General features: G+C 37.0%; 1 protein-coding gene across 7 annotated transcripts in view; it reads right to left on the reverse strand.

Moving 5' to 3' along the window:
- The window catches only part of LRRC7 (leucine rich repeat containing 7), a 589,098-nt gene that overhangs the window by 211,084 nt on the left and 352,059 nt on the right, over positions 1 to 25,955 (reverse strand). For all 7 annotated transcript variants that reach the window (XM_051857612.3, XM_089337199.1, XM_051857607.3 and 4 more), the window contains one exon: positions 10,740 to 10,803. In XM_051857612.3, the coding sequence (XP_051713572.2) occupies positions 10,740 to 10,803 (64 nt within the window). The remainder of the gene's footprint in view (positions 1 to 10,739; positions 10,804 to 25,955) is intronic.

A 25,955-nucleotide genomic window follows, 5' to 3' on the forward strand; every position in this document is an offset into this window, starting at 1 on the left:
TGCGTAGGATAGAAGGTAGGTTTGGAAGAATCACTATGTTCCTAAATTTTATATATGAAAAATTCATGAAGTTTATATAACTTAAATAAAAGATTTCTAGATAAAATGTAAAATAAAATATTAAAAAATTATTTTGTAAAAAATATTTATTTTTAGAGAATAGGTACATAACTTACAACCAAAAAAATCCCACTTCTAAATACATGCCTTACATAAACTCTTACACATGTACACTTATAAGAATATCCATAGCAATAATGAAATAAAAATAACAACCATTCAAAATAATTCTCTATAAGAAAATAGAAATAAACTGTGATAGAGTTACATTTTTAGATATGAGAAGAAACCAAAGCAAAATATAACAATATAATACTGAAGATGCATCCAAATGGGATAAAACTACAGCAAATGGTTGTTAAACCAAATTCAGGATGATGGTTACCTCTGTAAATAGATACAATTTTTTTATAAGATTAGTGAAGAACATGCAGGTAGCTACAACCAGCAAGTAGGAATGTGGTTTTGGGGTCACAGGGCACACTTTATTATACATCATAAAATTTATTTCTAGTACATATTTAATATATGTAAAATTTACTATAACAAAATATTAAGCCACTTCGATTTTTTTCCTTAAATTTAAGTTTCAATTCACTTTCATTTTGTAACTATTATTTCTCAATCTTCCTAATTCAGCTACAAAAGAGCTTATAAATTATAATGCCTGTAAGAATTTTAATTATTTTAACTCGTTATCTATATATTAAAGCAAAATAGATTTCACACTATAATTCCAACTGGATATATAGGAAATAATCAGTAGTACAAGTATGTTTATTTAAAATTTTCTTGCAAGAATTTCTCCCATAAAATATGGGAAATAGCTGAGATTGATACTTCCATTTTATTTATGAGGAAGCTGAGGTTGAAGTGAGCTACAAACCCAAAGCTACCAAGTGAGGGTGTGATGGATATGAGAGTCAGACTTAGTTTGTTTAAATCCATTGTCCACATTCTTTCAACTACCTGGCCAAACTACATGTCCTAATGACAGTATGGGAAGATCTCAGATCCCTAACAAGTGACTTTAACACTACAGTATGCAGGGCTGGTGCTGTGCGACAGAGTTAAGCTGCCACCAATGGTGCTGGCATCTCATATGGCCACCAGTTCTGAGTCCTGGCTGCTCCCTCTCGAACCCAGCTCCCTGTTAATACAAACTGGGAAAGCAGAGAATGAAGGACCGGGTTGCTTGGGCCCCTGCAGTCATGTGGGAGACCTAGAAGAAGCTCCTGGCTCCTTTCTTTGGCCTGGCATAGACCACTGTGGCCATCTGGGGAATCTCTTTGTCTCTCCCTCTCTATGTAACCTGCCTTTCAAATAAACAAAATAAATCTTTAAAAAATCCTATCAGTATGTAACTACCAATTTTGCTACTATCTGTTATTTACCTCTGCCAACAATCTCTCTACGTACATTAATGAATATCTCCTTTAAAAATATCAGAGATGGAAGAAAAGTGGATCCAAGATGGCTGAATAGGGACAATATATGCTGATATTTTCTACAGGAAGATAATAGAAGAAAAGAAGAAAATGCATCAATAGGGAACAGTTGGGGAGAAGTTTGCAGTGGAAATTCTACAGAAAGAAAAGAGACACTGTGGAGCAGTGGAGATGAGACAATCACACTGGGAGCGACCAGGACACTGTTGGCAATTACCACAGCCAATGGCTGCAGGGTACACCATATTCTTGGATCCAGATGAGAGGACCCTGTGGTAGCCCAAGCCACTGGTGATACTGCCAGAGGGAAAGCCTTGTGGACCCCACTGACTTTGAGTCTTGCCAGAAGAGCTAACAGAAGGCTCAGTGCCCACCTAACCCCATGAAGGGAGAGCATATTGTTTTCCTCTCCTCCCTAACATAGGCACCTAAAGACTAGCAGGAGAGAAGAGCCATCTTAATGAGACAAGCAGAGGCTGCTGCAGCTGAATACATTTGGGGGATTTTATCGGAGGGATAAATCCTCAGTACCCACTGACTTTAAGTCTGGCCTGAAGGTGTGTTGGGGGTGGCTCTGTGAATGCTTCAGCTCTCTCTGTGGGTGGGGGAGGCTTGTGGGGCTGAGTGGATCCTCTACTCTCAGTGACTATGAGAGCTCTGCTTGCAATTGCTATGTCCAGCTTCAGAGGCTCAGAGTTTCCTGAGAACCTGGGATGGACCATAGCAGAAGGTACTATACCCACACTGAGAGGCACACAGATCCTTTGTGTATACCTGCCAAGTGTCTATCTCTGGGCACTTGGTTCACTTTGGCAGAGGGGCTGAGACCGTCATCACCACAGTTGATGGAATCATAGTGTCCACTGTGATGATAATAGAGATCTCCCATGGCAAACTTGGGTGTCATTCTGTACTCTTTCCACGTTGGTACCTGGGCCAGACCTCCTTGGTCCCACACAGTACATACATTTGGATATCTGCTGAAGGAGAAGATACTACACTAAGCCATAGAGGTATATTTCAAAGTTAAAAGCCCTCAGAGGAGGAAATAAGCAAGCATTTTCGCAAAAGTCTAAAAATAAACATAGAAGCACAAGAAACATGAACAAGGAAGGCAATATGGTACTCCCCAAAAGTATCACACAACACTTCAATATTGGAATGTGAAGATGAAGAGGTTGAGAAATGCCTGAAAAGGAATTCAAAAGAATGATCATAAGATTACTCAAAAACAGAGAGAAACAAATACATGAGATAAAGAGATTAATACATGAAATGGATGAGAAATTCTGGCTAGGAGATAGAGCTATTGAAGAGAAATCAAACTGAAATATTAGAAATGAAGATTTTGGGCCGGCGCCGCGGCTCACTAGGCTAATCCTCCGCCTAGCGGCGCCGGCACACCGGGTTCTAGTCCCGGTCGGGGCGCCGGATTCTGTCCCGGTTGCCCCTCTTCCAGGCCAGCTCTCTGCTGTGGCCAGAGAGTGCAGTGGAGGATGGCCCAGGTGCTTGGGCCCTGCACCCCATGGGAGACCAGGAAAAGCACCTGGCTCCTGGCTCCTGCCATCGGATCAGCGCGCTGCGCCGGCCATTGGAGGGTGAACCAACGGCAAAGGAAGACCTTTCTCTCTGTCTCTCTCTCTCACTGTCCACTCTGCCTGTCAAAATAAAAAAAAAAAAAATAAAAAATAAAAAAAAAAATAAAAAAAAAAAAAAGAAATGAAGATTTTGGGGCTGGTACTGTGGCATAATAGGCTAAGCCATTGCCTGTGGTGCCAGCATCCCAAATGGACACTGTTTCTTGTCCCAGCTGCTCCTCTTCTAATACAGCTCTCTGCTATAGCCTTGGAAAGCAGTAGAAGATGGTTCAAGTGCTTGAGCCCCTGCACCCGTGTGGGAGATCTGGAATAAATTCCTGGCTCCTGTCTTTGGATCAGTTCATCTCTATCCGTTCAGTACATTTAGGGAGTAACCAGTGGGTGGGAGACCTTTCTCTCTATCTCTTCCTCTCACTGTCTGTAACCCTACCTCTCAAATAAATAAAATCTTTAAAAAAAGAAATGAAGAATTTAATATGTCACATAAAAAACACAGTGGAAAGCCTTAACAACAGAGTTCGTGAGGCAGAAGCAAGAATACCCAAGCTAGAAGATAAATATTTGAAAATCTCAGACAAAACAAAAAATAAATAAAAGAATAAAAATTTGAAAAATCTAAAATAGTGTTTGAGATCTATGGAATACTATCAAATGATCAAACATACATGTCTTAGGATTTCCTGAAGGTATGGAAAGAGAGAATTGATTAGAAGACCTATTCAGCAAAATAATCGAACAAAACTTCCCTAATTTGGAGAAAGGAAGGGACATACAAGTACAGGAAGCACATAGAACTCTTAATACACATGGTCAGAAAAGATCTGCACTATGACACATTAAAGTAGAATGTTCAATAGAAAAATATAAAGAAAAGATTTTAAAATACATGTGAGAGAAATGCCAGATTACCTTCAGAGAATTCTCAATTAGACTAACAGCCTATTTCTCATCAGAAACCATATAGCTTAGGAGAGAATGGAGATACAGAATCCAAGTCATAAAAGAAAAAAACAGAATACTACACCCTGCAAAGCTTTCATTTATAAATGAAGGTGAAAAAAAGACCTTCCAAAACAGAACGTGAAAGAATTTGTCACCACTTTACAGCCTTACAAATGATACTTGAGGATGTGCTGAACACACAGAAACAGAGAAAGACAGTCACCATCATGAAAGAATATGAAGGCAGAAAATCTCCTAGTAAAAATACAAAGGAAATCCAAAACAAACAATAGGAATATTTATGGGAAATGGCACCAGGTTGTTACTTATCAATAGTGACCTTCAATATAAATGATCTAAATTGTCCAATTAAAATATATAGACAGGATGAATGGATTAAAAAACAAGATTCATCTATTGGTTGCCTATAAGAAACACACCTCACCAGCAAAGATACACACAGACTGAAAGTTAAAGGGTGGAAAAAGATTTTCCATGCTAATGAAAAACAACAACAATAAAAAAGCAGGAGTAGTAATTCTAATTTCAGACAAAATAGACTTTAACACATAAACTATAAAAAAAGATGATGGAAGCTGTGACTTTATTAAACGTATATGCACCCAAGGTTAGGGTGCTTGGCTATTTAAAACAAATATTGATGGATCCAAAGGGAGACATTGACTCTAATTCAATAATAATGGGAAACTTCACCCCACTTTCATCAATGAATGGGTCAGCCAGACAAAAAAAAATCATCATCAACAACAAAAAACCAATAGCTAATTTACACTAGTGATCAAATGTTCCTAATTGATATCTACAGAACATTTGATCCCACAGTTTCAGAATATACATTCTTTTCATCAGTATATGGAGCTTTATCTAGGATAGATCACATGTTAGACCCTAAGGCAAGTCTTAACAAATTCAAAAAAATTCAGATCATCCATGTATCTTTTCTCATCATAGTAGAATGAAGCTGGAAATTAACCACTTAAGAAACTGGAAAATATGCAAACATATGGAGACTGAAAAACACGCTCCTGAATGAACAGTGGGTCATTCATAGAAGAAATCAAAAGGGAAATAAAAAAATTCCTAGAAATGAATGAAGATGACAACACAACATATCAAAACTTACGAGATACAGCAAAAGTAGTGTTAAAAAGAAAGTTTATAACAGTTAGTGCCTACATCAAGAAATTAGAAAGGCATCAGCTAAGTGATCTAACAGTGTATCTCAAGGGTCTAGAAAAACCAGAACAAACCAACCCTAGATGAGGAGAAGGAAAGAAATAATAAACTAAGGAAGAAATAAACAAAACAAAGAAACAAAAAAGATACAAGTGATCAATGAAATGAAGAGCTGTTTTTCTGAAAAAATAAACAAATTTGATACACCACTGGATCGACTAACATAGAAAAGGAGAATACTCAGATCAATAAAACCAAGGTTGAAAAGCAGATGTTATAATGGATACAGAAATAAAAATAGTAATCAAAAATTACTACAAATAGCTATTTGCCAACAATTTAGAAAATCCAGAAGAAATAGATTTTTGGAATATAAAATCTATCAAAATTGAGTCAAGAAGACATGAAAAACCTAAACAGACTAATAACCAAGATGGAGATTCAGTCAGTAATAAAAACCCTCCCAAAAAATAAAAGCCCAAGGCTGGATGGTTTCTCTGCTGAATTCTACCAAACTTCTTTTTACAATAAAATATGTTTATTGAAAAAATTATTCTGCTCACAAGTATTGGATGGATTAGAATTAAAGTATAAATGATAACTATAAATGTACACAAATGAGATGTGAAAAAACCATTGACTCTAAAATTGGAGGTACTTGCTAGATAGTTGTTTTGAAAGAAGATACTTCAACTTTCTACACAATTGATTTATCATTTATAATTTTGTGTTGAAAATTAGTTTATAATTCTGCAAATATCTTTTATTTCTCCTACTGGACTACAAGGCTAGGATGGGTATCATATTTTTAAACCCTGAATTCTTTATAATATGTACTCTAGTAATTTATAAATGCTGGACATTGAAAAATACTGTTACATTTATACAAAATTTAGTGTTTTTAACTGAGTAGATTGAAGAAGAACTAAATCCAATACTTCTCAAATTATTCAAAACAAATTAAAGAGAAGGAATTCTCCTAAACTCCTTCTATAAGGTCAGCATCAATTTAATTACAAAATCTGAAAAAGGTACAACAAGAAAGACAATTGTAAACCAATATCCCTGATGAACATAGATACAAAAGTCTTCAACAAAATACTAGCCAATCAAATCCAACAACAAATCAGAAAGATCATTTATCTGGAATAAGTGAGTTTATCACTGGTATGCAAGGGGTGGTTCCACATTTCAAATCAATAAATCTGATTCATGACATTAACACATCAAAGAATAAAACCATGTAATTACCTCAATAGATTCAAAGAAAAAAAGGATGTTGAGAAAATACAACATCTTTTAATAATGTAAACCTTAAGCAAATTGGCTATAGAAGGATATATAAGAAACATACCTCAACACAATCAAGGCAACATATAACAAACAGCTAATATTATATTGAATGGAGAGAGGCTGGAAGCATTTCCATTAAGATGAAGACCAGGCAAGGATGCCAACTCTCACCATTACTGTTCAATATAGTTCTGGAAGTTTTAGCCAGAGCCATTAAACAAGAAAAAGAAATCAAATGGATACAAATTGGAAAGGAGGAAGTCAAATTATCCCTGCTTGTAAGATGATATGATCCTATACATAAGGTAACTAAATGACTGCACTAAGAGATTATTGGAACTCATAAGGTTTTGGCAAAGTTGCAGGGTATAAAGTCAACATATAAAAGTTAATAGCCCTTGTATACACAAATAATACCATAAGCTGAGAAAGAACTTGTAAGATCAGTTGCATTAACAATAGCTAAAAAAATAAAAATATCTTGGTATAAAGTTAATTAAGGCTTTGAAAGATCTCTAGAATGAAAATTATAAAGCATAAAGGAAGAAATAGAATAAGACTCAAAAAATGGAAAAATCTTTCACGTTAATGGATTAGAAGAATTAATATCATCAAAGTGTCCATATTATGCAAAGCAACTAAGAGATTCAATGCCTTCCTAATTAAAATGGCAAAGACATTCTCTGATCCAGATAAATAACCCTAAGATTAATGTAGACTCGCAAAAGACCCTGAATAGCTAAAGCAATTCTAAAGAATAAAAATAAACTTGGAGTCACCTCAAGCCCTTCAAGAAATACTGCAAGGTAGTTATAATCAAAACAGCCTGGTACTGGCACAGGAATAGACATGTTGATCAATGGAACATACTATAGACCCAGAAATTAATCCATGCAGCTACAACTAACTAATCATCAACAAACAAACTAAAATCATTCTCTGTAAAAAGGATGGTCTCTTCAACAAATGGTTTTGGGAAAATTGGATCTCTGCATGCAGAAGTATGAAACAAGACTCCTACCTTACATTCTATAAAAAAGTCAACTCACAGAGGATAATGGATCTAAATCTAAGACCTAAAACTGTCAAATTACTAGAGGAAAACATAGGGGAAAGATTGTAAGAAATTTGCCTATGCAAAGACTTCTTGAATAAGATCCCAGAAGCACAGACAATAAAGACAAAAATAAACAAACGAGATTATATCGAGCTAAGAAGCTACTGCACAGCAAGGAAAAAACACTCAACAAAGTGAAGAGCCAACTGAATATGAAAAAATGTTTTTAATATATATATATATGTTAAAGGATTAAAATCCAGGATATATAAGTAGCTCAAAAAACTCAACAATGAAACAAGTAATCCAGTTAAGAAATGGGCTAAGGATATGAATAGGCAATTTTCAAAACATGAAACAAAATGGCCAACAGACACATGAAAAAACTCTTAGTATCACTAGCCTTCAGGGAAATGCAAATAAAAACCACAATGAAGTTTCACCTCACCTAAGTTATAATGGTTATAATCCAAAAATCAAAAAATAATAAATGCTGGTGAGGATGGGGGGAAATGTACTCTAGTACACTATTGGTGGGAATGTAAACTAGTATAACCATTATGGAAGACAGTATGGAGATTCCTCAGAAATCTGAAAACAGATCTAACATATGACCTAGTCATCCTATCTTGAGAAATTTACCCAAAGAAAATGAAATCAGCATATGAAAATTTAACACCCATGTTTATAGAAGCTCAACCCACAATAGCTAAGATATGGAATCAGGCCAGAAGTCCATCAACAGATGACTGCATAAAGAAAATGTGGTGTAAATATACATAATGGAATACTACTCAGCCATAAAAAAGAATAAAATCATGTCTTTTGCAACAAAATGGGTGTAACTGGAGACCCTTATGCTTAGTGATATGAGCTGGTCTCTAAAAAGACAAATTTTATATGTTCTCTTTTATTCACGCTAACTATTTTTTTTTCTACTTACTACTTGTTGAATTATTTATTTAGTGGAGAGTTAAGCTTGTGATTATAAAGTAAATTTAAAGTATGTCAATGTAAACATAAAAAGAAAAATAACAAAAGAAGGAAGAAAGAGGGTGGGAGTATATGAGGGAGGGATGGTAGGATGGGAAGTAATATGCTCTTAAAACTGTAGGGCTGGCGCCGTGGCTCAATAGGCTAATCCTCTGCCTGTGGCACCACTACACCGGGTTCTAGTCCCAGTTGGGGCACCGGATTCTGTCCCGGTTGCTCCTCTTCCAGGCCAGCTCTCTGCTGTGGTCCGGGAGTGCAGTGGAGGATGGCCCAAGTGCTTGGGTCCTGCACCCGCATGGGAGACCAGGAGGAAGTACCTGGCTCCTGGCTTCGGATCAGCGCCATTGTTGGGTGAACTAACGGAAAAGGAAGACCTTTCTCTCTGTCTCTCTCTCTCTCACTATCCACTCTGCCTGTCAAAAAAAAAAAAAACAAAACAAACAAACCTGTAGTTATGAAATACATGAAATTTGTTCACCTTATATAAATAAAAAAGTAAAAAAAAATCAGACGTACATAAGACTATTTACGAGGTACTGTTGCCCTAATATAAGTACTGAGGCCATCTGGAAAGGTGCTTTGCAACAACTCTGAGGGCATTGAAATCAGAGAAAACTTGGCACTGTCTTGCAGCAGGCAGGGGAGGCCCTGAAATTTATCTGTACTTAGCAGACTGGCTACGGGGTCAACACGGATTGTGGCTGAAGAGACATCTTCACAACAGAAACTACGTTGGACTACCCAGCCTAGTTCTGTTGAGGACAGGCAGAGAAAGATGCACACATCTAGGGCCAGTGGGAGCTGAGTGCAAAGCATGAAAATGGAATGGCCTGTGCTCCCAGGGAGGTCTGCCTGAGCTCAAAGAACTGAACCATGGGTTCAAAATTGTTGTTCTAACACAGGAGGCAACTTCAGTTGCAGACTGATTTGTACTTGGTAACAGAATGGCAGCACACTTCTGAACACCAACCTGAGGCCATAAAGACATAAGGCATGCTTTTTTTCATATACCCAAATTCCATCTTAGGAAGAGAAGCAGAGAATGGAAAGAGAATACATGAAGACTGAGAATCTATTAGGCAAAGAAGAACATAACCTAAAGGGACTGTGTACTTCTTAAAGCAGATTTAATCTCAGAAGAACAAAAGTCGGATTTATCTTTAATAAATAGTGGATAGAGGCTGGGATAAGGACCTGATTGGCTGTAGTCAAAGTAAAACAAGTGAATTTTCTTTGTGCATTCAAAACAGAGTGTGAGTTAAACCCTGTCCCTACTTTCCCCTGGCATTTTCTGAGAGTCTCTGTTTACTGGTACTTGTATTGTTTCCTTTAATTCTCACATTAGTCCTATAAAGAAGGAGCCATTAGAATCCCCAGTTTCCAGATCAGGAAATAACGTCACACAGTTATCAAGAGAGTGAGGACAAAAAAACCCTGATTACTTATTTAAATATCTGAATTTAAAACTAGTTAATATATATTTAGACAAATCGAATTTTTGAAATTTAAAGACATTCCAGTAGAAGGCTTCTGAAGACATAAATCTGAGTCTTCTTATTAAAGAGTACTTGCTCTCTAATTTGCATTTTAGATTTTGGCCTCCATGGAAATTTCAAGAAAACTGAATTTTAAAGGAGCAAGCATAATTCTGCCAATCTTGCTGGAGTAACATTTGTGTTCACTAGAAAGACACTCAGGTACAATTAGTGACTCATTTCTCTCATGCTATGCTATCCTGCAGCCTTGTAGGTTGAAGTCTTCAAGGTACTTAGGAGTTAATTCTTAGTTTAATCTCTATTTGGCCATGTATGTCTGCACATATTTTTAGCTAATTTTCATAGTTAAAACAACAACATATCAAATTATAATTAAATAAGACAACACACATAACACACTTAATGTGATGCCTGCCATATAGTTGGTGTTCAACCCTCCCAATGGCATTTGCCTCAATCCATTTTTTTAATGAATCCCAATATTATCTAGTTCTCTGTGGCTACAAGTTAATAAACTACTTTAAATCCTAGAATTTTATTTTTTATATTTAGCAAATGAAAACACAGTCAGAGAATTCATACCTGGGGTTGTAAAAATAGCAAAAGAAACTCTCCTGGAATGTACTTATCAAATTTAGAAAATACATTTGCTTACCAGCTCACTGAATTCATTATTGCCTAGGTCAAGTCTTTCCAACTGGGCCAGTTTGTGCATTGACCTGCAACAGATGGAGAAAAATGTTATTGTGAGGCAGTGGATGACACATTACTCTGAAAGACATTCCACCCAATTACAGCCCCCATCAGATTTCCTTGATTGTACAGTGCACAGAATAGGAGGTATTCTTCAGAAAGAAGTAAATTTAAAATACACAGAAATGTAGGAAAACTGCCATCTGAAAACATTAATATCCTATTCCATCTTCAGAATTGATACCCAAATGCCAGTGTATGGTTAGAGTAGAGGCCTGTCCACTTAACAGGAATTTAATACCTGAGAATTTGTTAAATAACTACAACAGTAGAATGGAGTCCCACTATCTATATTTTTAAGAATTACCACAGTTTTGAGAACCAATGAACCAAGCAAATTTTGCAGCAAAGCAATGTAAATCCCCATGCCATGGCACACTTTCATCATTTGTCAAGTGAATTTCTACTCCCCTAAATGCTCCTCTGTTACAGATAGATTGTTGTGTTCATTATCTATCTCCCAAATATATCAGCTTGAATGATGCTGTAACTCTGAATAATTGGAAAACTTTGGGCAAAGCTGGTGTCAATGGTTGGGGTAATCCAGCACATCCCATACACAGTCAGCATTTCTCAAAGCACTCTTAAATAAACATATAAGACAAAACTAACACTTTTCTGGAAGGTGTTGTTATCTATCTAGTAACCAGAATGCTATCCTTAGGTTCTGCATGGTCAGAGAGAGAGATATTCTTGAATAATCATCCATTCAAATACTGGATTTTTTTCAGTTTTAAAATGTAAAAATAATCTCATAGGATTTAATGAATAATAAACATCATAGGTATAGTTTAGACAGTGTTAGGTACTCAGCAATAAATACAACAGGTGAACACAGTGTCCAAAATGTCTTTACATTGGGTAGTGGTTGGTGGTGGTAGTGTGGGAGATGGCAGTAAGTGAAGTAATTGTGTAAAATAAGAAGGTTATAAATGCTATGGAAAAAAGTTCAGCAGATGAGGGAAGGAGATAAAATCCCTAGAGGAATTAAATTTTAGTAGCACGATCAGGTAAGGTTCAATGAGAACTGACCACTTGATGTAACAACAAGGTGGTTTTGAGATCAGTTTTCTAAGCTTTAAACCACTGATAATGCTCTTTCTTCCATTCAATATTCCTTTACTCTTGTATTTTTCAATATTACTTATAAAGTTACATCAATATTTGGATTTCTTATTTTCCCAAGATTTAGCATCATAAGAATAAAAAATTATTCTCATTGTTATGCAACTTATAATCTTGAGGGAAATAACTGAGAGAAAGGACAATTTCTACTCAACAGGGTAAATGCCACAGAAAATATTATGTGTAAAGAAGTTGCTAGAGAACACAGGGGAGAGGGACATTTTTAGCTCTGAAGCTTAGGAATAGAAAATAGAGGGCTTTATTGAGGTTTATATTTGCAATAATTCATGGGACTGCAGTTGGGGAAATGGCCATTTGAGGAGGAAATGTCACAGAAGTGGGTTAAAAGAGACCATGGAGTATTCAAGGAATTACAAGTTAGTAAGACTGATAAGAAACAAGAAATAGCAAGGAATAATAAAAATAGTGAGAAATGAGAAATCATATGCAAACAAAGGTCAGGTCATGAGATCTTCTTATATGTCAGACCAAGGAATTTGAGTTTTGGCTTGGGTCCAATGTTAGCATTTAAGATTCAGGTAGAGGTATCACATTTGTATTTTAGAAAGCACACTTTGGCAATGAGGTCAGATCAAAGACTGTTCTTAAAACCACATAGGATATAATCACAGCCAGAAATAAAATAAAAGCAATATGGATAACATGGTGGTATAGATATGAGATACTTTGGAGAAACACATGACTTGGTTCATGATGATGATTGATACAATGTGGGACAAAAAGCTGCAGGAGAAGTAGTAGTTTATGGATTGAGTAGCAGAGAGAATATTGGAATGGAATAAATCTAAGGCAGAAATAGGTTGGATGTAATGAATTATGGACTTTGAGAGAAGGATGAGACAATTATATTACAAAAATGTGTGCACATAGATATGTACCTAGGTTTGGAATGCAGGTAAAAGAAAGCTTTGAATGTAAATATATATTTGAAAGTTTAAAAAAATGGCAGGCCGGCGCCGCAGCTCACTAGACTAATCCTCCGCCTAGCGGCGCCGGCACACCAGGTTCTAGTCCTGGTCGGGGCGCCGGATTCTGTCCCGGTTGCCCCTCTTCCAGGCCAGCTCTCTGCTGTGGCCAGGGAGTGCAGTGGAGGATGGCCCAAGTGCTTGGGCCCTGCACCCCATGGGAGACCAGGATAAGTACCTGGCTCCTGCCATCGGATCAGCGTGGTGTGCTGGCCGCAGCACGCCAGCCGCGGCGGCCATTGGAAGGTGAACCAACGGTAAAAGGAAGACCTTTCTCTCTGTCTCTCTCTCTCACTGTCCACTCTGCCTGTCCAAAAAAAAAAAAAAAAAAAAAAAAAGGCATTTATCTGTTCTGCCTGAAAATGATATTTCCTTTTAAACTCAGATACCAATATCTTTCTTTTCTATGATTTAAATAGATTTTACCACATTTTAAAAAAAAATTGTTATTTTTATCAAATGAATTTGCATGATTTCTACAATTAGGTTTTAATATGCCCAGAAGGACTTAGTGGGATGATTGGCATTTCAAAGATGGTTGGGAAATGTTGTCAGTCTTCAGGCTTCTAAGGAGGACTTCTGTTTTACTCCTAACCAAATCCATACCACTGAATAGGAGCTTCTACGGACAGTGCAGAGGGAAAGTAGCTGGTCGCTATGAACAGAAAATTACATTTTCTCCTGAGCCCAGGAATTTTGAGGAGTGACAGCATCTCCCAAACCTTGATTTGGGAACACAAACCTTGATTTGGACAAACACAAAGGTGAAGGATCAAGTGGCCATGAATGTCAAGAGAGTCACAATTGATCACAGGAAAGGGGTCACTTGCAGCTGATTTGATCATGTTGTCTTAGGCAACAGACACTAGTGAGAATCACAATTAGGTGAAGATCAGAAGTTCTTTTGCATTTCTGGGGTTATATGAACTCCATACATAGTTCTCACTGATGCCCAAGGAGCACATAATATGAAACTGAGGATAGATTTTTTTTCTTTCTTTTTGGCCAACCTCTGTGATTGAAAAGCAAGACAAAATCACCTTTATTAAATGAAGAACTGGGTGCCCTAAGGCATTATAGGGTTTATCTTTTTTTAGACTAAATATTACTGATCACTTAAATAATTCCTTGTATGATATGATGTCTAGACCTGCAAACACACCAATTGTTCTAATTTAGACCACCTAAAATTTGTCAATATTTAGTTTCTAAAACAGAGCCAGTTCCGAATCCAGCATACCTGTTTTTGTAAATAAAGCTTTATTGGAATGGTGTCATGACCATTTGTTAACACTATGTATGGCAGTTTCTGCACCACATTCACAGAACTGGGTGGCTGAAACTGACACCGTATGGACTGTAGAGCTGAGACTTCTGTCACTGAGTGAAGGGTAGCACTATTCTCTAGATGTGGTCTAACCAAGACAATGTATCAAGAAACTAATATTTCCCATGCTTCTGTTTTTCAAATTCATGACATAGCTTCCTAATATTCCTTTGAGTGGATAACACTTAAAACTTTGCTTATTCTGGGTCAAAAAGAGAAAACTTTTCCAAAGGGGTTTTCTCAACTCTCTCCTCACACACACTTCAGTTATTTTAATTAAACTATTATTCAATTTTAATTTTATCTCAATTTCTATGATCCTAGTTTCCACAAATTTGTAATTATTACTAGTTTTACTGCTTCATTATATTCTTCATTTTTGAAGTTGTCTACAACATGTCTATTTTTTCATTTTTAAAATTTTATTTCAGTTATACAAGTTTCATATATTTCATATATATACATTTAGGAAAATAGTGATAATTCCCATCCTACCCTCCCTCTCTAGTCTATTGCTTTTCTTGTTAATGTGAAAGTTACTAAATGCAAATTATTCTAATTGCCCAAAAAAAAGTGTTTCTTTCACATGAATGTATGTGTAAAAGTTTTACATTGTAGGAGGATACAAACAAGTAAGATTTATCACAAGCATGAAGTGGAACTCACAGTATTTTCATGTAGGTAGTGTTCTTTGTGAGACTTGTTCATCCATTTAAATAGTTTCTGCTTCTTTGCGATGGGCTCCATGAGGATACTAGGTCTACAAAGATTTCTGAGATGCAAAGTTTCTCAACCTTGGCACTGTTGACATTTTAATATGGTTAATTATGTGTTATAGGGAGCTATTGTGTACATTATAGGATATTTAGCACATTCTATACAGACTCCACTCCAAAGGGCTTCTTTGTTAAATGAGAATGACCTTTACATGAATAATTACTTCAAAGGGTGATAAGTGCTGTAAGAAAGATATGTATAGATTGCCCTAAAAGGCAAAGAAGGAACAAAGAACAGTTCAGGTAATTATGGAAAATTTCAAGATGAGGTAAATTTTGTTGAAGTTTGTTATATGAACCACATATATTTGCAAATGTGGAAAAAATAATGAAGATACTGAAAGAGTCCATCTGAAATTGAGGTATACTCAACTGATTAATCTGAGATTATAGTGTAAGATAACAATATATATTTAATATATGTGTTATATTAATGTGTATTTTCAATGGATCTAATAATTTTGGATCAAATGAATAAACTTTAATTCCCCTAAGAGTTTGTGGCAGGTAATTATATTTTCTTACTCTCGTGATTAGAAAAGGGAACGTCAGGCCGGCGCCACCATAGCTCAATAGGCGAATCCTCTGCCTGCGGCTCCGGCACACTGGGTTCTAGTCCCGGTCAGGGCGCCAGATTCTGTCCCGGTTGCTCCTCTTCCAGTCCAGCTCTCTGCTGTGGCCTGGGAAGGAAGTGGAGGATGGCCCAAGTGCTTGGGCCCTGCACCTGCATGGGAGACCAGGAGAAGCACCTGGCCCCTGGCTTCGGATCAGTGCGGTGCGCCGGCCGTAGCGGCCATTGGGGGGTGAACCAACAGAAATAAAGGAAGACCTTTCTCTCTGTCTCTCTCTCTCACTGCCACTCTGCCTGTCAAAAAAAGAAAAAAAAAAAAGAAAAAAAAAAGAAAAGGGAACGTCTACAAATGGATACAACTGGAGACCATTATGGTTAATGAAATAAACCACTTCCCAAAAGACAAATATCTTATTTTCCTGATTCATGGTAACTAATATACAGAGTACAAAAAAGTAATATAAATGAGTGAAATTGACATTTTGAGATTTGATTATTTTTATAGCCCTTGTCTGTACTGTTGAGGAACAGTGGTTTCTCTACTTACTACTTGTTGAATTCTGTATTTAATAGAGGATTAAGCTTGTGATTATAAAGCAAATTGAAAGTATGTCACTATGAAAATTGCAAGAAAAATAAGAAAAGAAGGAGGAGGGAGGGTGGAAATAAGGGAAGACAGACTGGGGAGTATCATTATGCTCTTAAACTGTATATATGAATTACATGAAGTTTGTTTCCTTTATATAAGTAAAAGTTGAAAAATTTAAAAATGGGAACTTCTGGGCCGGCGCCGTGGCTCAATAGGCTAATCCTCCACCTTGCGGCGCCGGCACACCGGGTTCTAGTCCCGGTCGGGGCGCCGGATTCTGTCCCGGTTGCCCCTCTTCCAGTCCAGCTCTCTGCTATGGCCAGGGAGTGCAGTGGAGGATGGCCCAGGTGCTTGGGCCCTGCACCCCATGGGAGACCAGGAAAAGCACCTGGATCCTGGCTCCTGCCATCGGATCAGCGCGGTGCGCCGGCTGCAGCGGCGGCCATTGGAGGGTGAACCAACGGCAAAAGGAAGACCTTTCTCTCTCTGTCTCTCTCTCTCACTGTCCACTCTGCCTGTCAAAAACAAAACAAAACAAAAAAAAAAAAAAAAAAAAGGGAACTTCTAAGACAGCATTTATTGCTCTTGGCATGGTTGACATTTATAATGGGATAATTGTTTATTGTGGGGGATTATATTTTGTTGGATAAGATATTTGGCAGTGTGACATCTGTGTCATCTGTGTGGCATGCCTTTTGGCATCCAAAAAACTCTTCTTACCAGATGTCAGTATACTCCACACAATTGTCACAACCTAAATGTCGTTTCCATTTACTGATTAGTAGGAGAGTTACTATTGTATCTTTGTTCTCTACCTCCTTGCTCTACCAGATGGGTTTCTATATGTCATGTCCTTATGCTATTCAAGTCACCTGTCTGAAAGACGCATTCATTGGCTCTACTCTCTTTTTTTTTCCAATAAGAATATGGGGGAAAGGGGTCTCAAGAAATTTCAACTGGTGTAATTTCCCTTTACAAGTGAATGGCCTTGAAGACATTTTGCCACCATAAGTCATGGAGCAAATATTGGGACTTGGTAATAAGCTTGGGACATATCTCCACCAGTAATGCTTTTAATTTGATCTTCACTGTCTGAAACATCTTAATGATTATTTGGATTCCTTTCTATGTTAACTCAGTTATCTTAAGAAGCATGTTTTAATGAAATTGGTTGTGTTAAATAATGTTGTTATAGTTTGAATAATAATTTGGATGTCTTCCAAAGGAGAAATCCTTTGGGATGCAAAACTTGGCCCCCAAAGTCTTTAGTCAATGGCTAATGGATTAATGTTAGTAGTTGATGGGGTAAAGGTGAAATCTTGATCCAATTATGTGTTTGAGAGTTGGGCATGATGAAAGATTATTAGGTCTTCAGGGGCTTTTTCTCAGAAGATTCATGTCAAGAGAGGATTGATTATAAGAGCCAAGTTCAGCATAGCTTTACTTTTTGCTCCTCAGCCCAATGTGTGAATTTGTTTCTGCACAAATTTGCCTCATCAGACATCAGATGAATGGGTCAACCTTTCCTGGGACTGTGAATCTCCAAAACCGAAAGCTAAAATAAACCTTCCTTCCTAGGAAGCTCCTCTCAGGTATTTCAGTTGTAGTAATGAAAAACTGACTAATATAAATATTTACCAACATATAGGCATACATATAAAAATTGTAGAAGTATACAAATTTTCTGATTATTACTCTTTTAATTACTGTTGCTCCTGTGTGTGATGTTCTTCCTGTGAATCTTCTCATAGCCAGCACCTTTTCCTCATCTCACTCAAATGTTTCTTCCTCAGATAAATCATCCTCCAATCTAAATAAAGTATCACTCCTGCCTTCACTTTATACCTTACCCTGTGCTATTTTTTTCTTAACACTTACTCTGAAAATTTTGTTTGCTTGTTAAAGTCCATGAGAGCAAGTAATTTGCCAATTTTGTTGGCAACAATAACGTCTCAATCTGTGTTTGTTAAATGAAGACATTTGCACACGCATGAATGAATGATTCTTTACCAGTGAGATATTTGAATTCCAGAATATTTACAATGATAAGCCATGCAACATAAATCAGGTATCTGCAATTATTAACATTTGCCAAGAAGATATTCTCATAGTGCTTCTTGAACAAATGCTGTAATGAACATATGAAATATAAATGATGGACGAAGGCAGATAAGATGGAAGCTCACCAGTACAAGGATATCTAAATCTTGGGTTAACTTCTGACATTTCCAATAATAAGTTCTTTAGAATTTTGATTCTGTCTCAGCAATAGCATTGTTTGTTTATACAAACGCTATTGATTTTTATGTGTTGATTTTATATCCTGCAACTTTGCCAAACTCTCTTATGAGTTCCAGTAGTCTCTTAGTGGAATGTTTTGGTTCCCCTGTGTATGGGATTATATCATCTGCAAACAGGAATAATTTGACTTCCTCCTTTCCCATTGTATCTCTCTGGTTTCTTTCTCTTTCCTAATGGCTTGGAACTTCCAGAACTATACTGAATAGTAATGGTGAGAGTGGATGTCTTTGATTCTGCATCTTAGTGGAATTGCTTCCAGCTTTTCCCCATTCAGTATGATGCCAGCTGTGAGTGTCATATATTGCCTTGATTGTGTTGAGCTATGTTTCTTCTATACCCAGTTTGCTTAACGTTTCTATTGTGAAAGGACGCTGTATGTTATTGAATGATTTCGCTGCATCTATTGAGATAATAATGTTTTTTATTTTTCAATTTGTTAGTTTGATATATCACATTCATTGATTTGCATATGTTGAAAAGAATGAAATTCTGTCTTTTGCAACAAAATAAATGCAATTAGAGGTCATTTATGCTTAGTGAAATAAAACCATTCCCAAAAGGACAAATATTGCATGTTTCCTCTGGTTTGTGGTTCTCATATAAAGTGCAAAAAATCTAAAGTATATAAGTGAAATTGACATTTTGAAATTTGATTATTGTTTATAGCCCTTGTCTATACTCCTGAGGAACAGTGGTTTCTTTACTTACTACTTGTTGAATTCTTTACTCAGTGTCAAGTTAAGCTTTTTTATTATAAAGTAAATTGAAAGTACGTCATTGCAAAAATTAAAAGAAAAAAAAGGATGGAAGAGGGAGAATAAGAGCGATAGAGAGAGGGATGGAAGGTAAGGAGGATCACTGTGTTCTTAAAATTGTATATATGAAATACATGAAATTTGTTCCATTTATATAAATAAATTTTTTAAAAAAGGAAAAAAAAGCACATTTTGCTAGAAATTTCCCTACAAAAATTTCCTTTTGTAGAATTATAAAACTGGTTTCTTCTTCAATCTCAGCCTGTGAAATTATAGACATACACAGGCCATATAACCTTGGGCCTTGGTGTATTTAAGTGCGCAATTATGGGTATCTTACACTGATTAGATCATCCTCATTTGTGTGCTTCAAACTCTGACCTATTAAGCTCTAGACCTCAGCTCCCAATAATCATGACAGCTTTCTTGAATTTATAATTGTTTTGGAGGTAGTTCCCTGTCTTGACTTTCACAATCTCCTTAAATATCATGTAGTTTTGTCATTTGGCCTTATGGACTGGGTAAATGGAAATGCTTACTACTTACCAGAGGAGAACTGATGACTTCCTCAATATCACCCAAAAATTTAGTGACAGGGTTGGCAGATTATTCCTCTTTTTCCCCAGAACTGAAAGTCATCTGAATCTGGCCTATTTTGTTTGACTTGACCATTGTTTAAATATTCATTTTTTTAAATAAAAGTATGTGCTCTACAGTTGACTACAGTTACTCCAGGAATCAACAAATTTTCTGTGTAAGAAGCCAGATAGAAAATATTTCAGGCTTTAGGGTTCATACGCTCTTATCTCAACTATTCAATTCTGTTATTGTGGTACAAAGTTATCTGTAGATAACATTTTAACAAATAGACATGGTAGTATTCCAACAAAGCCTTATTTATAAAAACATGCATGCTGGGGCTGGTGCTGTGGCTTGGTATTTGAGTTTCTGCCTGTGGAGCCAGCAGCCCATATGAGTGCTGGTTGAGTCCCAGCTGCTCTGCTTCTGATCTAGCTCTCTGCTAATAGCCTGGAGAAGCAGTGGAACACTGTTCAAGTGCTTGGGTCTCTGCACCTATGTGAGAGACCCAGAAGAAGCTCCTGGTGGATCAGCACAGCTCTGTTTATTGTGGCAATTCGGGGAGTGAAACAGTGGATGGAAGAATTCTCTGTCTCTCCTTCTCTGTAACTCTGCCTCTCAAATAAATAAAATAAATCTTTTTTTTAAAAAGCATGTCAGATTTAAGTGGCAAACCATAATTTTCCAATCTCTGTTTGCAGACAGGTGACTTTATGAGTTTTTCATATAAGTTTATACCTTATGAATATTTATATATTAAAACCCAGATAAAGTATATGCTATGGTTTGAAAACCCCCCTTCTAAAACTCATGTTGAAATTTAATTTCTATTGTAGTAGGGATGAGTGAGACCTTTAAGATATATTTAAGTTATAAAGACTTTTTTGGTAAAATTATTGTAATTCAGGGATGCTTACTCTCAATGCTGTCATTTTGATTGCACTTATTAAAAATTAAGTCCTTACTGTCATGCTGTTATTTTAAGCATTTATCCAATTGCAAACCTGGAAAAAAATTCTAATTGGCAAAGTTGATGGAAAATAATGCAATGTCTTGGTGCATCTGCCATTTTGATAAAATTGAACAATCTACAAATTTCTTTTTATCATATTCAGAGATTTTGTCTTTTTAAATGTACAATTATCCTGAAACCACATACTATTGATAGAATCATTGTTTTCTCATAAATTCCAGTGCGGTTACTTGTGTTTGCTGACTTGCAGAATTCTGCAAATTTTTGGCAGAGCTGATGTGTTCCAGCCTCTAGCTTGTCTTTCAGATGTGCTCAAACACTTTCTCCAATTAGTGGCTATTCATGGCACCAGGACAGGAAAACCCCCAACATCCCTCTGTTGTTGCTAATGTCTGGCTCTATTTGAAACTTAGAGAAAGGACTTTTTTCATTTTGTTTGTTAGTGTCCTATGTTTAATGGACATTTGTATTTTATAATTTAGATCTGCTAATTTTTACAACATGATCACATTCTTCTGTTTTGAATAATTTTAAAATAAAGTCATATTATAGTTTGTTTTTGAAATAAGCTGTTCTTTCCAGCAAGGGTCCTAAAAACTAGCAGGCTTAGGAATTAGTATTCTTTTATTTTAATATCTATTTATTTGAAAGTCATAATTACAGAGAGAGGGGGAGAGATGAGAGAGAGAGAGAGATCTTCTATCTGCTGGTTCATTCTCCAGATGGCTGCAATTGCTGTGGCTAGGAGCCAGGAGCTTCTTCCAGGTCACTTACATGGATAGCAGGGCCCCACGCACTTGGGTCATCCTCTGCTACTTTGCCCAAGCCATTAGCAGAGACCTAGATTGGAAGTGGAGCAGCTGGGACAAACCTGGCACCCATATAGGGTGCTGCCATTGCAGGTGGCAGCTTTACCTGCTATGCCATGATGTCAGCTCCCCAAATTAGTATTATTTAAGAATACATATACTGGCATACTTTATTATTCAGAGATGTAACTATTTTTAAAGCTTTATTTATTATTTATTTGAAAGTCAGAGTTACACACACATAGAGAAGGAAAGACGGAGAGAGAGAGAAGCCTTCCTTCTGCTGGTTCACTCCCCAATTCACTGCAATGGCCAAAGCTGAGCAGATCCAAAGCCAGGAGCCAGGAGTTTCCTCCAGGTCTCCCACACAGGTGCAGGGGCCCAAGGATGTAGGCCATCCTCCACTGCCCAGGACATAGCAGGGAGCTGGATTGGAAGTGGAGCAGCTGGGACTCGAACCAGGGCCCACATGGGATGCCAGCACTGCAGGCAGCAGCTTTACCTGCTATGCCACAGCAGTGGCCCTTAACTATTTTGTGACAACCAGGAAATAATAAAAAAAAAACAGTGCTGGATGGGATATAAGCTATGATTTCCATGATCAAATATTATTTATGTGTACACACATATTCCCTTGATTATTATTACATGTTTTTTAAAGATTTATTTTTATTCATTTGAAGAGAGACACAGAGATAGTGGTAGAATCAGAAAGACAGCAATCTCCTATCTGCTGATTTATACTCAAATGCCTGCAATGGTCAGGGCTAAGCCATGTTAAAGCTGGGAGCTGAAGATTCATGACAGGGGCCCAGGTACTTAACCCATCACCTGATGCTTGCAGGGTGCACATTAGCAGGAAGCTAGAATGGGAAGTGGAAAACTTGAACACAGGAAGTCTGATATGGGGTTCAGTTATACCAAGCAGTATCTAAACTGCTGTGCCAAATGTGTTCCCCTCCAACTACATCTTAGGCCCACTGATGTTTCATAGCTATGAACTTTGTGTATGTTAATACATCTTCTAAGAACGACAAAAAAACAAACAAACAAACAAACAAAAAACTGGTTTTCCAGAAGGATATGTGACCAATCTAAACATCTATTATTTGTCTAATGAATATTGAAACCTGATTTTTTTAGATCAGCTTCTTTAGTGCTTATCAATTAAGATATTCTTTACTGGTATTTAAATGATTAACATCTAAACTATATAATTTGCATCAAGCTGTTACATATTTTGTGAAGCATTTTCTCATGAACTATTTTTTCCTTTTAAACACTCTATGTTTAAGAATTCAGGCTAATTTTGTGATGTCTTATTGGAAAATTTTTCTTTTCTGTAATTATCTCTATCGCAAAAATGATTTTATGTGAAGAAATAGATTCACAATTAACTTTTCAATTCAACTTTTGTAGTAAGGTATATTTATTGAATGGCTGTTTGAAGAGATATATTTGTTAACCTTGATTTACCTTGAACATTACACAATGTATAATGTATGAATGCATCACAGGGTACCTACAATATGCAAAAATTTTGTGTACCTGGTGTACCTGTTAAAAATGAAAGTAAAAATAGGAAGATTATATTGCAAAATTGTATCTGGAACTAGTGCTGTGGCTTAGTAGGCTAAGCCTCTGCCCGCGGCACCAACATCCCCTATGGGCACCAGTTCATGTCCTGGTTGTTCCTCTTCCCATCCAGCTCTCTGATAATGCCCTGGGAAAGCAGTGGAAGATGGCCCAAATCCCTGGGCTCCTGCATCCACATCAGAGACCTGGAAGAAGATCCTGGCTTTGGATCAGCCCAGCTCTGGCCGTTGAGGCCATTTGGGAAGTAAAACAGCAGATGGAAGACCTTTCTCTCTGTCTGTAACTCTAACTCTCAAATAAATAAAATCTTTAAAAAATTCCAAAATTATATCTTAAGATCAGAAAGAGGCTATTGGACAAATTCTGCACTACTCTTCTTAATAAGAAGTCTAATCAGAGGAGGAGAAGCCTGAATTCCATTATTAATAGTTTTCATGAGTTTATAACTGGAACTGATTATTCATTCACCAAGACATGAGTTTTCCTACTGAACACAAATTACTGTGCAGTTTTACTTCATAAGAATATACATAATAGTGCCTGTAAGGCCTTTTGAGCTCTCTGTGTAGAAATGAGTGCCATATAAGCAGGCACTATAATAATGACCATAGGAGCTCAAGCTCCTAACCTGCACTGCAGCAGTCTGAAAGGTTATGAGAGACATCATCAGCTATGGAAATGCTCATTTTTACTAGAACATACTGCAAACTACATCATATGCTCATGAAGAGATTTTAAAACTATTTGATCAATGTTAAGCTGTTTCAGAACCTCTATAGATAACTGGGCAACAGAGAAGAACAATGAGAGAAAGAGTTCTTTTCCTGTGAGACTCCTTTAATATATATAAATGCATGCATGCACACATATTCATACCTGCACAGAGGTACAGTAGAACAATTACATCCTGACTAAAAGTCATAGAAAAATCTATTACTTGAGTTACAATGTTGGTTATTCTGAATATTAATCTTCATGTTCAGTTACTACTTGACCCGAAGGTATTGTATCCCAATATACCTATTGTTATGGATTAAACAGAATTTGGCTTACAAAAGCTCATGCAGAAGTTCCTAAATGTGTATCTATTTGTTTTTTTTTTTTTAACTTTTATTTAATGAATATAAATTTCCAAAGTACAGCTTATGGACTACAATGACTTCCCCCCCATAACGTCCCTCCCACCCGCAACCCTCCCCTCTCCCACTCCCTCTCCCCTTCCATTCACATCAAGATTCATTTTCGATTCTCTTTATCTACAGAAGATCAGTTTAGCATACATTAAGTAAAGATTTCAACAGTTTGCTCCCACACAGAAACATAAAGTGAAAAATAATAGATGATTTTTTTAAATGATGGTGAAATCAGATCAGACCTATTATCATGTTTAATCCCAGTGAGAGTCAAGTTGGGAATTGATAATTTCTTTTTTTTTTCTTTTATTTTTTTACAGAAGATCAGTTTAGTATACATTAAGTAAAGCTTTCAACAGTTTGCACCCCCATAGAAACACAAAGTGAAATATACTGTTTGAGTACTTGTTATAGCATTAAGTCTCAATGTACAGCACATTAAGGACAGAGATCCTACATGAGGAGTAAGTGCACAGTGACTCCTGTTGTTGACTTTACAAATTGACACTCCTGTTTACGGCCTCAGTAATCTCCCCATGCTCCAGTCATGAGTTTCCAAGGCTATGGAAGCCCCTTGAGTTCCCCGACTCTTATCTTGTTTAGACAAGGTCATAGTCAAAGTGGAGGTTCTCTCCTCCCTTCAGAGAAAGGTACCTCCTTCTTTGAAGACCTGTATCTATTTGTTTTTATGTATTTGAGAGGGAGGGAGACACAAAGAGATAGGCAGAGATACACACGCGCACACACACACACACACACACACAAAAGGAGATCTTCCATTTGTTGGTTCACTACTCAAATGTGTGTAACAGCCAGAGCTGGGCCAGGCTGAACCTAGGATCCCAGACCTCAATCCAGGTCTCCCATAAGGGTGGCAGGGCCCTACCTAATTGAGTCATCATCTGCTGCTTCCCAGAGCACGCATTAGCAGGAAAGTAGACCAGAAATGGGAAGGGACTCAAATCCAGGGACTCTGATGATATAGGATGCAGTTGTTCTGAGTGGCATTTTAACTCTTCTGATAAACACCTACCCCATCATGCAGATGTTTAAACCCAAAGTCTTATGTTAATGGGTTAAAGTTAATGGCTTATGGGGTAGGATAGAAGAAATGCAAGCTTGTCCAAACTACATTCATAAAAGTGAAGCCTGGGAAGTGACTACCTTGGATTAACTTGCTGGGGTGGAGTCCCGTGAGCAAATCAGAATAGCTTTATAAATGGAGACACATGCACATGAAAGAACAGCAGCGTTCCTCTGTCTCTGCTTCCTGGCTCATGAGATCATTCCTCCACACATGCTTCACTACTGCCTGCTTTCTCCAGTTGCTAGACTAATGGGGCTATCTGATCTTGAACTGTGAACCTGCAAACTGTCCTTGAAAATAAATCTCTTCCTTCCTAATTTGCTCCTCTCAGCTATTTTAGCTGAAGTAATTAAAGCTAATATACCCACCACACAGTGAAAATATCATGTCAAAATTTAATACACTTAACCTATTGAACACTCCAGCTTAGCAATAATGCACCATGGAGAATTGGTTGTTTCCTCTCATGATTGTGTTGCTCACTGGAAGAGGGTCACTGTATCACACAAGG

Source organism: Oryctolagus cuniculus, chromosome 7 (genome assembly GCF_051225735.1).
Source record: "Oryctolagus cuniculus isolate XC-2025 breed Fujian yellow rabbit chromosome 7, ASM5122573v1, whole genome shotgun sequence".
Taxonomy (NCBI): Eukaryota; Metazoa; Chordata; class Mammalia; order Lagomorpha; family Leporidae; genus Oryctolagus; species Oryctolagus cuniculus.